This window comes from Emydura macquarii, unplaced genomic scaffold, assembly GCF_026122565.2.
Source record: "Emydura macquarii macquarii isolate MOO-44397 ecotype Brisbane River unplaced genomic scaffold, CSIRO-AGI_Emac_v2 contig_587, whole genome shotgun sequence".
Classification (NCBI taxonomy): domain Eukaryota; kingdom Metazoa; phylum Chordata; order Testudines; family Chelidae; genus Emydura; species Emydura macquarii.
In genome coordinates, this window is record NW_027130724.1 from 2,748,908 (window position 1) to 2,760,224 (window position 11,317).

Here is an 11,317-nt window from a genome sequence, read left to right on the forward strand (position 1 = left end):
AGTGCCTTAACAACTCCTTCCTGTCTGGAGCAGGAGCACTACCCTCTATGTGAAGGCTGAGGGACGGAGGGAGAGAGCAGGGTGTGAGTGCTGAGATGCTCCTCTAAGAGAGCTGCATGAGAGCTGGGCGTAGGTTTCCTCACACGGGTGAGGCTTGTCTTGGAACAAGGCAGATGCCCCTCTGGTTGGTGGTGGCACAAGGGCACTGGGCTGGGTGGATTCTGTGGTCAGAGAGTAGGTGGGATGAGGGGTGATGTCTTTGGTGGAAAAATTCTAGGAGGAAGTTTTTGTTCTTGTCAGAATATTACATGGTGTAAAAAAGCCTTCATCTCTCCTGAACCCCCTAGGAAGGCAGGGCTGCTTTAATACGGTGCCTGTATATAGATGTTGCAGGTGAAGTTCCCCCCACCCCACTCCCAGGCCTTTGGCATTAGGATCACATGGGGCTGGCCGAGTCAGCTCCCTTTAATCTCTTGTGTTCACCTAACCCCTGCATTAGGATCACATGGGGCTGACCGAGTCAGCTCCCTTTAATCTCTTGTGTTCACCTAACCCCTGCCTGATTTAAGGTAAACTTTTCTTCCCCAGTCTCGCCCAGGACAGAGCAGCATTAGTTACCCTTTGCTAGGGAATCTTACCTTTGCAGCCATTGAATCATCTTGCTTGTTCGTGGGTGGTTCTGAGCTACTAGCTGCACACCCTGTTTTATATTTATGATTATACTTTGCTTAAACAGAAGCACTAAACACGTTTTAGTTTTCCTCCCTCTTCTGTTTGGTAGACGCTGGTGCCCTCTTGTGGACATATGGAGAACTGACAGTTCTTAAAATTCCTACTTTAAGGTTGCTTTGATTATCCCAGTACGAAATGCTGCTTTGTTGGTATAGCTGGGTCCACATTTAGGGGCACTTTGTCAGTTCAGGATACCAGTTTTCCTATACCAGTAAAGCTCCTAGTTTAGACATAGCCTCAGTCCATATCCTCCTACGGGGATGTTGTCTTGGCATCCCAGCCATTTCAACACTGACTTTAAAAGACATTAGTGTTGTCACAAAGTATTGTGGTTACATATGACTGGCCATCTGTGACTAAAGCAGTTTTGCAGTCTGATGTTTCTCCAACTTGGGGTCCAGCGGCAGCAGGGTAACTGGAAGGGGAGGGGGGGTCCTGTTAGATCCCCACACGCACACGCTGGCTCATCTCAGAGGAAACTCTTAAGATTACTTCCCTGTGACTCTCTGTTCTCCCACCAGACTGCATGAAAACAGTGTGACTGATTCAGGCTGTCAGTCTGTTAACCAGAAGGAAGTACTAATCCTAGGCTGCAGATGGAGTCAGCAGGCTTGAACGTGCCAGTCTTGTCCCAAGATAGCCTGTATTCCATTCCGATGCCTCTTTAAACCTCGTTTGCACGACAGCTGATGCTGTGCCAGCTGCAGCTCTGTGCTGAAGATGCTGTAGCATGGTTTCCCTGTTGTTGGTGCACAGACTGCTAGCTATAGCCACAAGGATACTGATCTCCTTTGTAAAGCGTTTTGAGATCGACTGAGGAAAATGATGATAATGCTACAGATTATGCCCCAGGTAGTGCATAGTTTATAACCAAAGCTCTTCAAACCCTAATGGAGACAGAACCCAGCTTGGTTTCCTGTGGGCCACTTCTGCCTTGGGGTTGAAATCTGGTCTCTCTTGCCTTCTCTGGAATAGTACCTAGTTTTAATATGAATACTGTGGTGCAGCCAAACTTGAGGTCTCTCAAGGACACCTGCCTTGCTATATTCTCTTGGTTTTGCAAAGATTAGCTGGAAGGAGGAGGTGGTAGTGGAGGTGGGTGTAGTCAGAGCTCCAAATATTCAAAGTGAATTCAAAGTGTGTACTGTATCTCTTTGCAGACAGGCTTCTCCACCAGAACCCTGTTAGGAAGCCTTGAGCAATAACCCTGCCTGTCTAAGTTTGGCTCGCTGGGAAGTATACTCTGTCTTTATCTGATTCTGCCCTATCAAAGAAAGAGACGACTGAGTGTGATGTGGTGCCTGGTTGAGCTAGAGTGCTGGGGGCTATCATAGCAGGAGGATAAAACAAGAGTTTGTGGGAAGGACGCTGCTGTAATTTGAAGTCCTGTTAGGTAAGGGAAGTAGCAGAAGGCCCATTCCAGTAGGTCTGATCAAGTGGCTTTTGAACCTCTTATGATTCAGAATAGACTCTCTTCTCTCAAGCTGGATAAAGAGCCCCCATCAGAGAAGTGGCAGGCTGGTGTGTCGGCCCCTTAGCTACTCACTGGTTTTCATATGACTTGATGCCCTGTCTGAGTTTTAACTTACATTAAAAATGAACAGCAGGCAAAGTCAGCAACACGGCTGGCTTACTAGGGGTGTAATCATCTAGGGCAGAGTTTCTCAATTATATTTCACCGCAGCACCCTTGAGCAGCCATGCCATACCCTCCGCCAACAAGTCCAGAAAATCTTCCCCTTTTCGGCGGCGCGATCACAGCTGTTCGGCAGCGCACGATTTCTGTTAAATTCGGCAGTGCGGTTCCGCTTTTTCGCGGAACCCTTCAACTCAGCCCACGGAACCCCAGGGTTCCGCGGAACACTATTTGAGAAACACTGATCTAGGGCCATGCCGGTTCTTGGTGGTGGTGTCAGATCTGAAGTCACAGATGGAGGATGGCAAGTTCAGACGTTGGCTTTTGAAGCATTGTGCTAGTGCAGCCCAAAAGTGCACAATGTCTGAAGTGCACAGTTACCAGGCGGCGCATGCGGGCGTGTCTGGTATTGACAGGAGTGATGTTGTTTGCCCTCTTGGTGGCCCTGTTGTCTCTTGATTTAGGGACTCGGAGGAGGTAGTGGGAAGAAGGGTGAGCAAGGGGAGGAGGATCAGGAGCCTTGCTGGCAGCCTCCTCTCTGGAGGTCCCTGTGTCTTGATACCCTTTCTGCTCAGGCAGATGAGGCACAGCTGTGGAGCTTATCCTGTTCACCCTGTATTTTGCAGGCCCAGAATCAAGAGCTGGAGGAGTTAAATAAGGAGCTGAGGCAATGTAATTTGCAGCAGTTTATTCAGCAGACGGGAGCCACAGTGACTGTTTTGCAGTCCAGACCTGAGGATGAACCCCAGCTGGATCAAACTAACCACGAACTGCCAACCTGCCAGAGAAACGGAGGTCAGAACGCAGTTTGGACACTCATTTATTTAATGAGCGGGGCGCTAATGCTTGCTTTAAGACCTGCCACTACGCTGGGCTGAAATGCTACTTTTAAAACCTCCTCACTCCACTCTTAACTGTTGCCATCTCCCTGAGGTTTCCTTGCCAAGGTATCTGTAGCTTTCTCCTCCTCTAACCCACCACTGCCTCCTGTCTGGTTCCTTCACCACTTAGACAGAATTAAAATATCAAAGCTGGATGGACTTGACCAAAAGAATTCTGTAGTTACACATGTTGAGATTAGGGTCACCAGGGCTCCTGCTTCAGTGTCAGCACATCTGCCACGTGGGCTGGGAACAGATTGGCCTCGGTGCATTGTGGGGGTTTTCATCATCCTTTAATGCACAGGGCATAAGCCTTTGCTAGTGGCAGGATACAGGGCCTAGAGGACTGGAGGTCTGGTCTGACCTGACAAGTCTGTACTGCTGTAACTCTGTACCTTGTGCAGTGTTGGATGCCGGGTTTGGGGGATTGGCTTGCTGCTGGCGTACGTGGCCCTTTTACTCCTTTCCTAGAGGGAGTGATTGCAGGACAGAGTCAGTAGACCAGCACTTTCAAACCTTGTTGCCGTAAAACCCAAGTGGCTTCAGTGGGAGCTGGGGTTATTCCGTCCCCCGAAAGACAGGTTGCTTCTACTTAGGGGCCTAAGTATGATTTTAGGAGCCTGGCTGTCGCTACTGACATTGAAAATGTTGCCAGTAGTGCCTTGATGGGAACTGTCAGCAAACAAGGGTGACAGGACTGTGGCTGGGCCTCCCTACTGCATCCACTATTACGTGGGTGGGGGTTTGGGAGAGACCCAATTCCTGGCTTCTAGCGGGAGAGACTAGAGGAGACTGTTCCACCTTCCTTTGGGTCTGGGGAGGAGGGTTGTTATTTCTGGGGCTTCCTGCCCCCCTTTGGGCAGAACTGTCCAGCCAGCAAGAGGCACATGGTATCCTTGCTCTGCTTGTCCCTTCCTTTTCTTTGAGCCCTATCTTCGCTGGGGTGCTGCAGAGGTGGTTTCTGCCCAGCCAGGAGGCAAGAAAGCTCAAATGGGGAGAGGCTGTGGCCTCAAACTACTCTGTGGCCATTGGCAGTTCTGGTCTGGGCCAGGAACCCGTGTGTCTGAATTGGCCACTCTGCATTCCAGCCTCTGGACGAGTGAGTGTGACTTTCCTGTGTGGTATCACGAAACGTACGTATCTGGGCAGAGGAGCAGGTGGCTGAGAAACTGCACCTACCCATAACTCCAAAACTGGTAGCTGGCCGTGGGAAGAAAGAAATGCAGTGCAGCGATAGTTAACTGGGGATCTGCTTCCGTTCACATACTGCAGGCCAGATCCTCCACTGATGTCAATCTGTACAGCTCCACTGACTGCGGCAGCGTTGTGCATGTTAACACCAGTTGAGAGTCTGGCCCTGTATCTTTTCAACACACTGAGATTCCAGAAACCAGACTGGTGTCTCCTAATGCACAGAGACAGATCTCGTCTCTGTTCTGGGGATCGTGATTCCGGCCAGCCAGGGAGCTGGGATTGCCAGGCAACAATGGGTTCTTCAGGCAGCCACGTGCAACTTTTGAAGTGGGGAAGGGAGTCCTTTCCTTCAGTGACCTTGGCTTCCTTGTGGCTGTGAGAGTCCTTTAAAAGCAGTTCAGCCTCTTTAAAAGAGGATAAAATCAGAAGACCTCTTGATTCCAAGACCGAGTGCAGAGACCCGCGTGCGATGGTGTGAAAAGCCCTTGGCTAATGGGGACGGAAGCCTTAATGCTAGCTATTTTTCAGAGTATTACATGCACTTCGTAATAAAGCGAGAAACACAACCCCATAGGGACTAGATGCTATTCAGTACTGGAAGAGCTGGTGTAAAGTCACCCATCTGTCTACTCTAAGACATGTATGATATTCATGCAACTTCCACATAACTTGCCAAATCTTAGCCAACGAGGCATTCACTCACTGCCATCCCTGTGAATGCTGGAGTAGATGAGATCTGTGCGGACTGACGATTCAGATAGAGACTGGAAAACCTGCATTGACTGTAGCACAAAGTCGAGAACTACCACTGTGTTGAAGGATGTTAGGTTGCACAAAGCTGTAAAGAACGCTTGCTGTATTGGGTGTGGAAGACTACAGATAAGTATTTGTGATGGGGATTATTCATAGGGATCTGAGTTGATGGAGATGGAGGAGGGGCATGGAACAAATGTCTGGCCACTTCTTCCAATAGCAGGGCTTCTTGCTGGGTCATAAAGAAGTTGCTTTAGTGTAACCTTGAAAGGCTGCTCTGAGCCATATGAAATATATGCATAGTTTAAAAAGAGGATCCCTAAGTTGTCTCCCACGATGAGAGTCAGGGTAGGTTTTTCTCCACAGTAGTTTAGAAGGAAGCCCCTTCTAGTCCCCTTTATTATTTGGAAGAGTGCAGGTGCAGCCCTTGAACACGTTTTGCATGAGCATCCCTGCTGGGGCGCTCGGAACTGACACATTTTTGCTAGCAAAACAAATCCCGGTTGACACTGAACTGTGATCTTGTTTCTCCTCCATAGGCCTTCTCCATCCCAGCACAGAGTCTCCTCCTCGACCAAGCGCCAAGCAGTTCCTCGGCCATCCACGGAACCTTCAGAACCCATTGGTGTCCAGCCTGAACCCTGAGGGTGTGTATGTTTGAACTGGCTCAAGCCCTGTTCTTCTCCTAATGCTCAGTCTTGCCAAGCGTCCCTGCAAAAGGTCTAGTCTCCTTGCAACAGTGGCATCTATCGCCTGTGCGGCGGAGGCTGTGATACAACTCTCAGACCGCTCGGTGTTTCTCTCCTGCTCTCCTACTTTCTCTGGTATTTGATTGCAACAAACAGCTGCTCTAAAGCAGCAATGGCTTGGATGTCCTGCAGTGCCAGCCGCAAATGGTTGTCTTAGGGCCCTTAAATAATAGTTAGCAAGTGACAACCAGAGCATGAAGGATGGGATGGGCCTCTGGCAGCCATAGAAGTTGAAAGGACGGGCTGGGACCATGGTGCTGTGTAGTGCAATAATGCATTAACAGCATCATGCTCTGTGATGTCTGTGCTATGAACAGGTGCCAATATGACAGCGACGCCTGTACCTTGCAGTGTCCCCTTCTGTGTGTCCCGCCACTAGGGAGAAGCTCGCTGCCAGAGTAAGCAGTGTAGTTGACTTGGCTCCCAAAGCCAGTGCCTTTGCTGTTCAGTGAAAGGGTCCTCTCTGCTAGTTCAAGCCTGTTACAATCTGACTGTGTTGGGATGTTGTGTGCGGAGTACAACTAGCTTCCTAACCAGCAAGGACAGGCATGACATTGCTGTGGGCACAGAGCGTTTGCCTGCAGCCAGACTCCCATGATGCATTGCACTGCCAAAAGGACTTTTTAATCTCTCCCCCCAGCCCCTCCGGTGCTGGTGGTTGCAGGAGACGTCCTCTTGGTGTTAGTGAAATGGCATCATGGGAGATCCCAACATAGAGCAGTTACAGCTCCCATCTGGAGAATCTCTCTTGGTTTTTTATGATTCTCTGCAGATAATCAAGTCATTGCTGTGTCAGGTCAGTTGGCCTGGTACTCCTCTGGTGAGGTGAGCAGGCAGACTTTCCCCCATGTCCACAGCTTCCTCCAGCTTAGTTTAAGGCTTGATCCTGAGGGGTGAAACTTTGCTGCATGAACAAACCTCAGCAGCCATATACAAAAGAGCCAAAGGGCCCCAAGCCTTTAGGCCAGTCGGAGACGCCACACTTCAAAACAACCGTTACACCTGCCCCGTCCCATCCGTTGCAAATAAAGCACATTCCTTCACAGGGCAAGCAGTCACTTCCAAGTCACACTCTTTTCTTCAAAACTTATGATTATTTTTAATCCTTTTGCTGCTCTTGCTGGTCATGGTGGAGGCAAATGGGGGTCTGCAAAGGAGAGGATTTAGGTCCTGGACCAGAGCCCATCTAAGTCAACCAGAAACTTTTCATTGACTTCAGTGGGCTTTGGATCAAACCCTTTAGGGATGAGTCTGTTGTCTGAATTCTCACTGGATGGTGTTCCTCATTCCAGCTGCTTGTGCTGGAGGGGCAAGGGGGCGAGGCATTGCCCAACCACTTACTGGGAGGCATTTAAGAAGCACTGCAGAGGCAGAAATTGTGCCTGTGGGGAGAAGGGAGAGCCTCATGCTCTCCCCAGCAACCCCCTTTGGAACTTGGCATCGAGCCTTCCTGGTCAACAACAAAGAGCTGCATAGTGCAGCCATGGTGTGTGTGGAGGGGAATGACTTTGCACAGATCTCCTTCATGGCTTTTCTATGCCAGGCCTTGGCATCTCTGCCCCTCCCCCAGGACCAGCTTGGGAACCATGCAGTTAATTAGGCTTATTTAACCTGCATCTTCTTCTTGCTGCATGCTCTCTTTAATGAAAGCAGGTGAATTGTGTTGATCTTTTCTTTAGCCCTTTCCCCTCTCTGCTAAACATTTGCCCTTTTTAATATTTAAGAGACAGTGACAGTAACATTGAGTCAATATAAGAACACACGGCAGCATGCACTGTCTTGGGTACGTATAGATGCTGCATAACATGAGCATTTCTCCATGTAGTCCGGTCTCCAGTGGTACAGCAAAGATCCGCCTGTATTCTTCCTTCTAGCATCTTAGAGAGTATAAACACCAGAACTGAAATATTGTATCTGCTCATGTCACTAGAGGAAATCATCATGGTGTCTGTGTTCATCTCCACTCCCTTTAAATTGAAGGATATATTTTTATATTGCAAATGCATGGTTGTAGCCTACATCTTTTTTTTCTTTTTCTTTTCTTTTCTTTAAAAACAATAACCCACCATGATGGGGTCACTTAGTTTATTTTTGTATGTCTTGCAGTCATATCAACAAGGCAGAGCATCTGGAGGTAGAAAGGCCCAGCCAGTGGAGGAGTGATTCTCTTGCAAGTGTAACTGTATATAAGTAAAACCATATTCCATATATATATAATTTTTTTAATCCTTTTTATCATGAATGGATGTTGATGGCCATACGAAGGATTTTTACAGACTGATGTATTAAAAAAAACCACAACACAAAAACAACCCCACCCCGTTTGGATGAAAAAGACCTGTTGTATTTTTTTAAATGCTTTATACATTTAAAAAAAAAATTGAAGATGCTAATACTTCTGGAAAGCCATGTAGCCCTCATAAGATGCGTCAAGTGATGAAAAACCTTTGTAGATAAAGCAAAGGACTGCCCTCGACAAGGGGGTGCAAGACTTGTCTGGGCTAAACCAAAAGTTAAGCATATAGTGGGTCGTCTGTGCCATGTTCTCATGTTCACTTCCCAGGGCGTGCTACATGCTACTGCCGTGCAATGAAGGAGCCATGGAAGTCAGGACTGTTTTCCATATAATGCACTGTGACACTCCCATGGTCGCTCTTGTTTATACCAAACGTGAGGAAAATGGATGTTTATCTGGAGACCTAAATAAATATCCAGCTACCTAAGAAACGGGGAACTCTGTTGGTAGTGCTATGGAAGCAAAGTTTGTAAAATCTGGGGGAGAACTTGTACAACCCGTTGCTCTTTTGACCGGGCAGAATTATGACTAGGAGCATCTGCCTGCTGCTGAACAGAGTCAGCGAAGACTTTCCAGATCAGTGTAATGGCAATGAGGTGCTGCTGGTGGTGTCATGCCCTTTGTGCCTTGTGTATCATCTTCCAACAGTGTCATTTGCAAAGTAGAGAGGAGTTGAGATGGAATAGCTGGAGTGACGTCTATTTCCTAATGAAATGCAACTTGCACCCTGTGAGTCTTGATATTTATGTTTACATACTGGACCCCTCCTGCTTTCTAAGACACATTCGGGTAATTGAAAAATGGATGTAAAAATGTCAGTAATTGAATGGCAAACCGCATATGCATGAAGCTTCCAGTAGGGCTGTCTCTGATACAGGTAACTTCAGATGGACTTGGGGATTCACTGTCCTTCAACCTCTGCCCATATAACTCCTGCAGGAATTTCTGCCTCTCTGTCTCAGGGGCCAGCTCAATAAGTTGCATGTCCACCTACCATGCCTTGCAGCTCTGCAAAAGGTCTGTTTATACCTGGTTCCATATTGCACAAGCCCAGTTGTACATCTCACTGAGCCCAGGATTTGATTGTATCCAGACAGATCTGTGGGACAAGGAAAAGGGAAGTTGAATGCCTGCTCTGTGGGGAGTGTCTTTGCCGTTATTCCCTACTACTAAAATGCAATATGTATTGTTGCAATTAACCAGTATTTCCAGACAGTCACCTTTTTCCTAGTGGAAGTTCTGAAAAGAATAGTTAATTTGTCAAAAGGCATTTGCCGTTCCCATTTGTCAAGACAGCTCTCTTGTATCTGCTCAGTTCTTACATTGGCAAGCAAGCTTATTTGGGCGGTGGCTTACTCTAACTTGAGCAACCCATCAATTTTCTGCTGCAGCTGCCACTGCCCCAATTGACTTAAAATACTCAGCAGCTCCTCCATGAAATACTCCTCCGTGAAAACACTCTGATTCGGAACCAGGCTGCTGTTCATATCCATACAATATATATGAGCTAAAACAGGAGGACTAGAAGGGAAACAGCCTCTTGCTGCTATTCTGCTTTTATTATGGTAGCGCCATAGGCCCTCCCTTGAGATCAGGGCCGTTATGCTAGGTGTTACACCAGGTGTAAGATGACCGGTTCTACCCTAAGAAGCTGGTCTTTCATTGTGGGTTTGCTTTAAGATCCCAAAGGATGGAACCCAAACATTCCTTCCTCTAAATAATAATAATAAAAAAAAAATCCTAATGCATGCTGCATTGATAACATTTCTGATCTAGATACGTCCACAACTAAAGATGTCCGTTGTGTCATGTTTCTCCTCAGTGTGAGCAATAGGCTGTGTTGCTGGCCTGAGACTTTGATGAGCAGAGAGAGGAGTTGACTTCAGACATACTGTAGTGCTCATTCTCCAGTTATTTATAAATCTCTGCTTTCCAGGGCTGAGTAACTGCCTAACTTTTCATGCAGATATCTTACTCGTTTTGCTAGGTGTGAATGGAAACCATTCAACTTGAAACTCTCCAATGTGGGGGAACGGGGAGAGAGGAGGTAGGGTCAGAAAAGAGACTGTAAATGGGACATTGCGATTAATATTCATTCTGAAATTCATTGAGTGTTCCACCCAATTCTAAAAATCAAACCACATTCTCCCTAGCATTCTCAAATTTTACTCAGTGTACAGGCAGTATAGGATTGACAGGCAAAAACTTGACTTTTGTCTAAACAGGCTTGAACTGCAAGAGACTGGGAACAGGTGAGCACATCTTGGAAGTTGCTTTTCTCACCATAATCCCATTTTTAAAGTGTTATCAAAGCCTCCGTCAGAACAAGCTCTTTAACAGGTGCACATTATTGGACTGTGTGATATGTGCAATGATGGACATGCTATCTAACATTTCATGCTGAATGTTTTTATTTGATGGCCAGTAAAAAAATATTTTTAAAACACTGTCCCAACACGTTTTGCTGTATTTTAATTGTGAATTGGAGATGAGCAAGTCTAGGGAATGGGACTGGATGTATGTAGAGAGCCCCAAAGCCCTGATTTTGTTTTACAAATGTCCTATATATATATTGTGTACAAAAATGTGATGTGGATGCTGCGTTCTTTGTAAAAACACTTTCCATGTATGAATGTATCCTGTGTTCTCAAACATTGTCCAGTTTAAATAAACCTTCAGAAAGGATTTGTCAAGTGATTCCCGTGTGTTTTACTTCAAACACTTAGTGGTGGCCTCTTTTGCCTTCTCCCAAATGTATGTTTCCTTCCAAAGTTTCTGAACAAGAAGAAACTAGTGAGAAACTAGTGAGAAGAAGAAATTAGTGAGAAATTGGCTCTGCACTGAACAGTTTATATTCTAAAGGTGGGATTTTCAAAAGCACCTAAGAGGCAGGGGCATAAATCCCACTGACTTTCAATGGGGTCTTGTGCTCCTAACTTAGCAGCTTCTGAAAATCCCACCCTAAACAAACAAGGCAGGAAGCATATCCCCATCTTACCAATGAGAACTGAGGCTCAGAGATTGACATGCCCTAGGTCCCAGAGTCTGTGGCATAGCTGGGAACTGAATTCAGATGG

At 46.9% G+C, this 11,317-nt stretch overlaps 1 protein-coding gene across 6 annotated transcripts in view; it reads left to right on the top strand.

Annotated features, from left to right (window-relative positions):
- RASSF7 (Ras association domain family member 7) overlaps positions 1 to 10,925 on the top strand; it is a 125,721-nt gene extending 114,796 nt beyond the window's left edge. For 4 of the 6 annotated variants that reach the window (XM_067540505.1, XM_067540507.1, XM_067540509.1 and 1 more), the window contains 3 exons: positions 2,994 to 3,162; positions 5,735 to 5,842; positions 8,051 to 10,925. In XM_067540505.1, the coding sequence (XP_067396606.1) occupies positions 2,994 to 3,162; positions 5,735 to 5,842; positions 8,051 to 8,082 (309 nt within the window). In that variant the 3' untranslated portion in view covers positions 8,083 to 10,925. Of the gene's footprint in view, positions 1 to 1,253; positions 2,370 to 2,993; positions 3,163 to 5,734; positions 5,843 to 8,050 lie in introns of those variants that run through there. The other 2 variants (XM_067540510.1, XM_067540511.1) reach the window with 2 other exon arrangements.
- Positions 10,926 to 11,317: the final 392 nt, after the last annotated feature.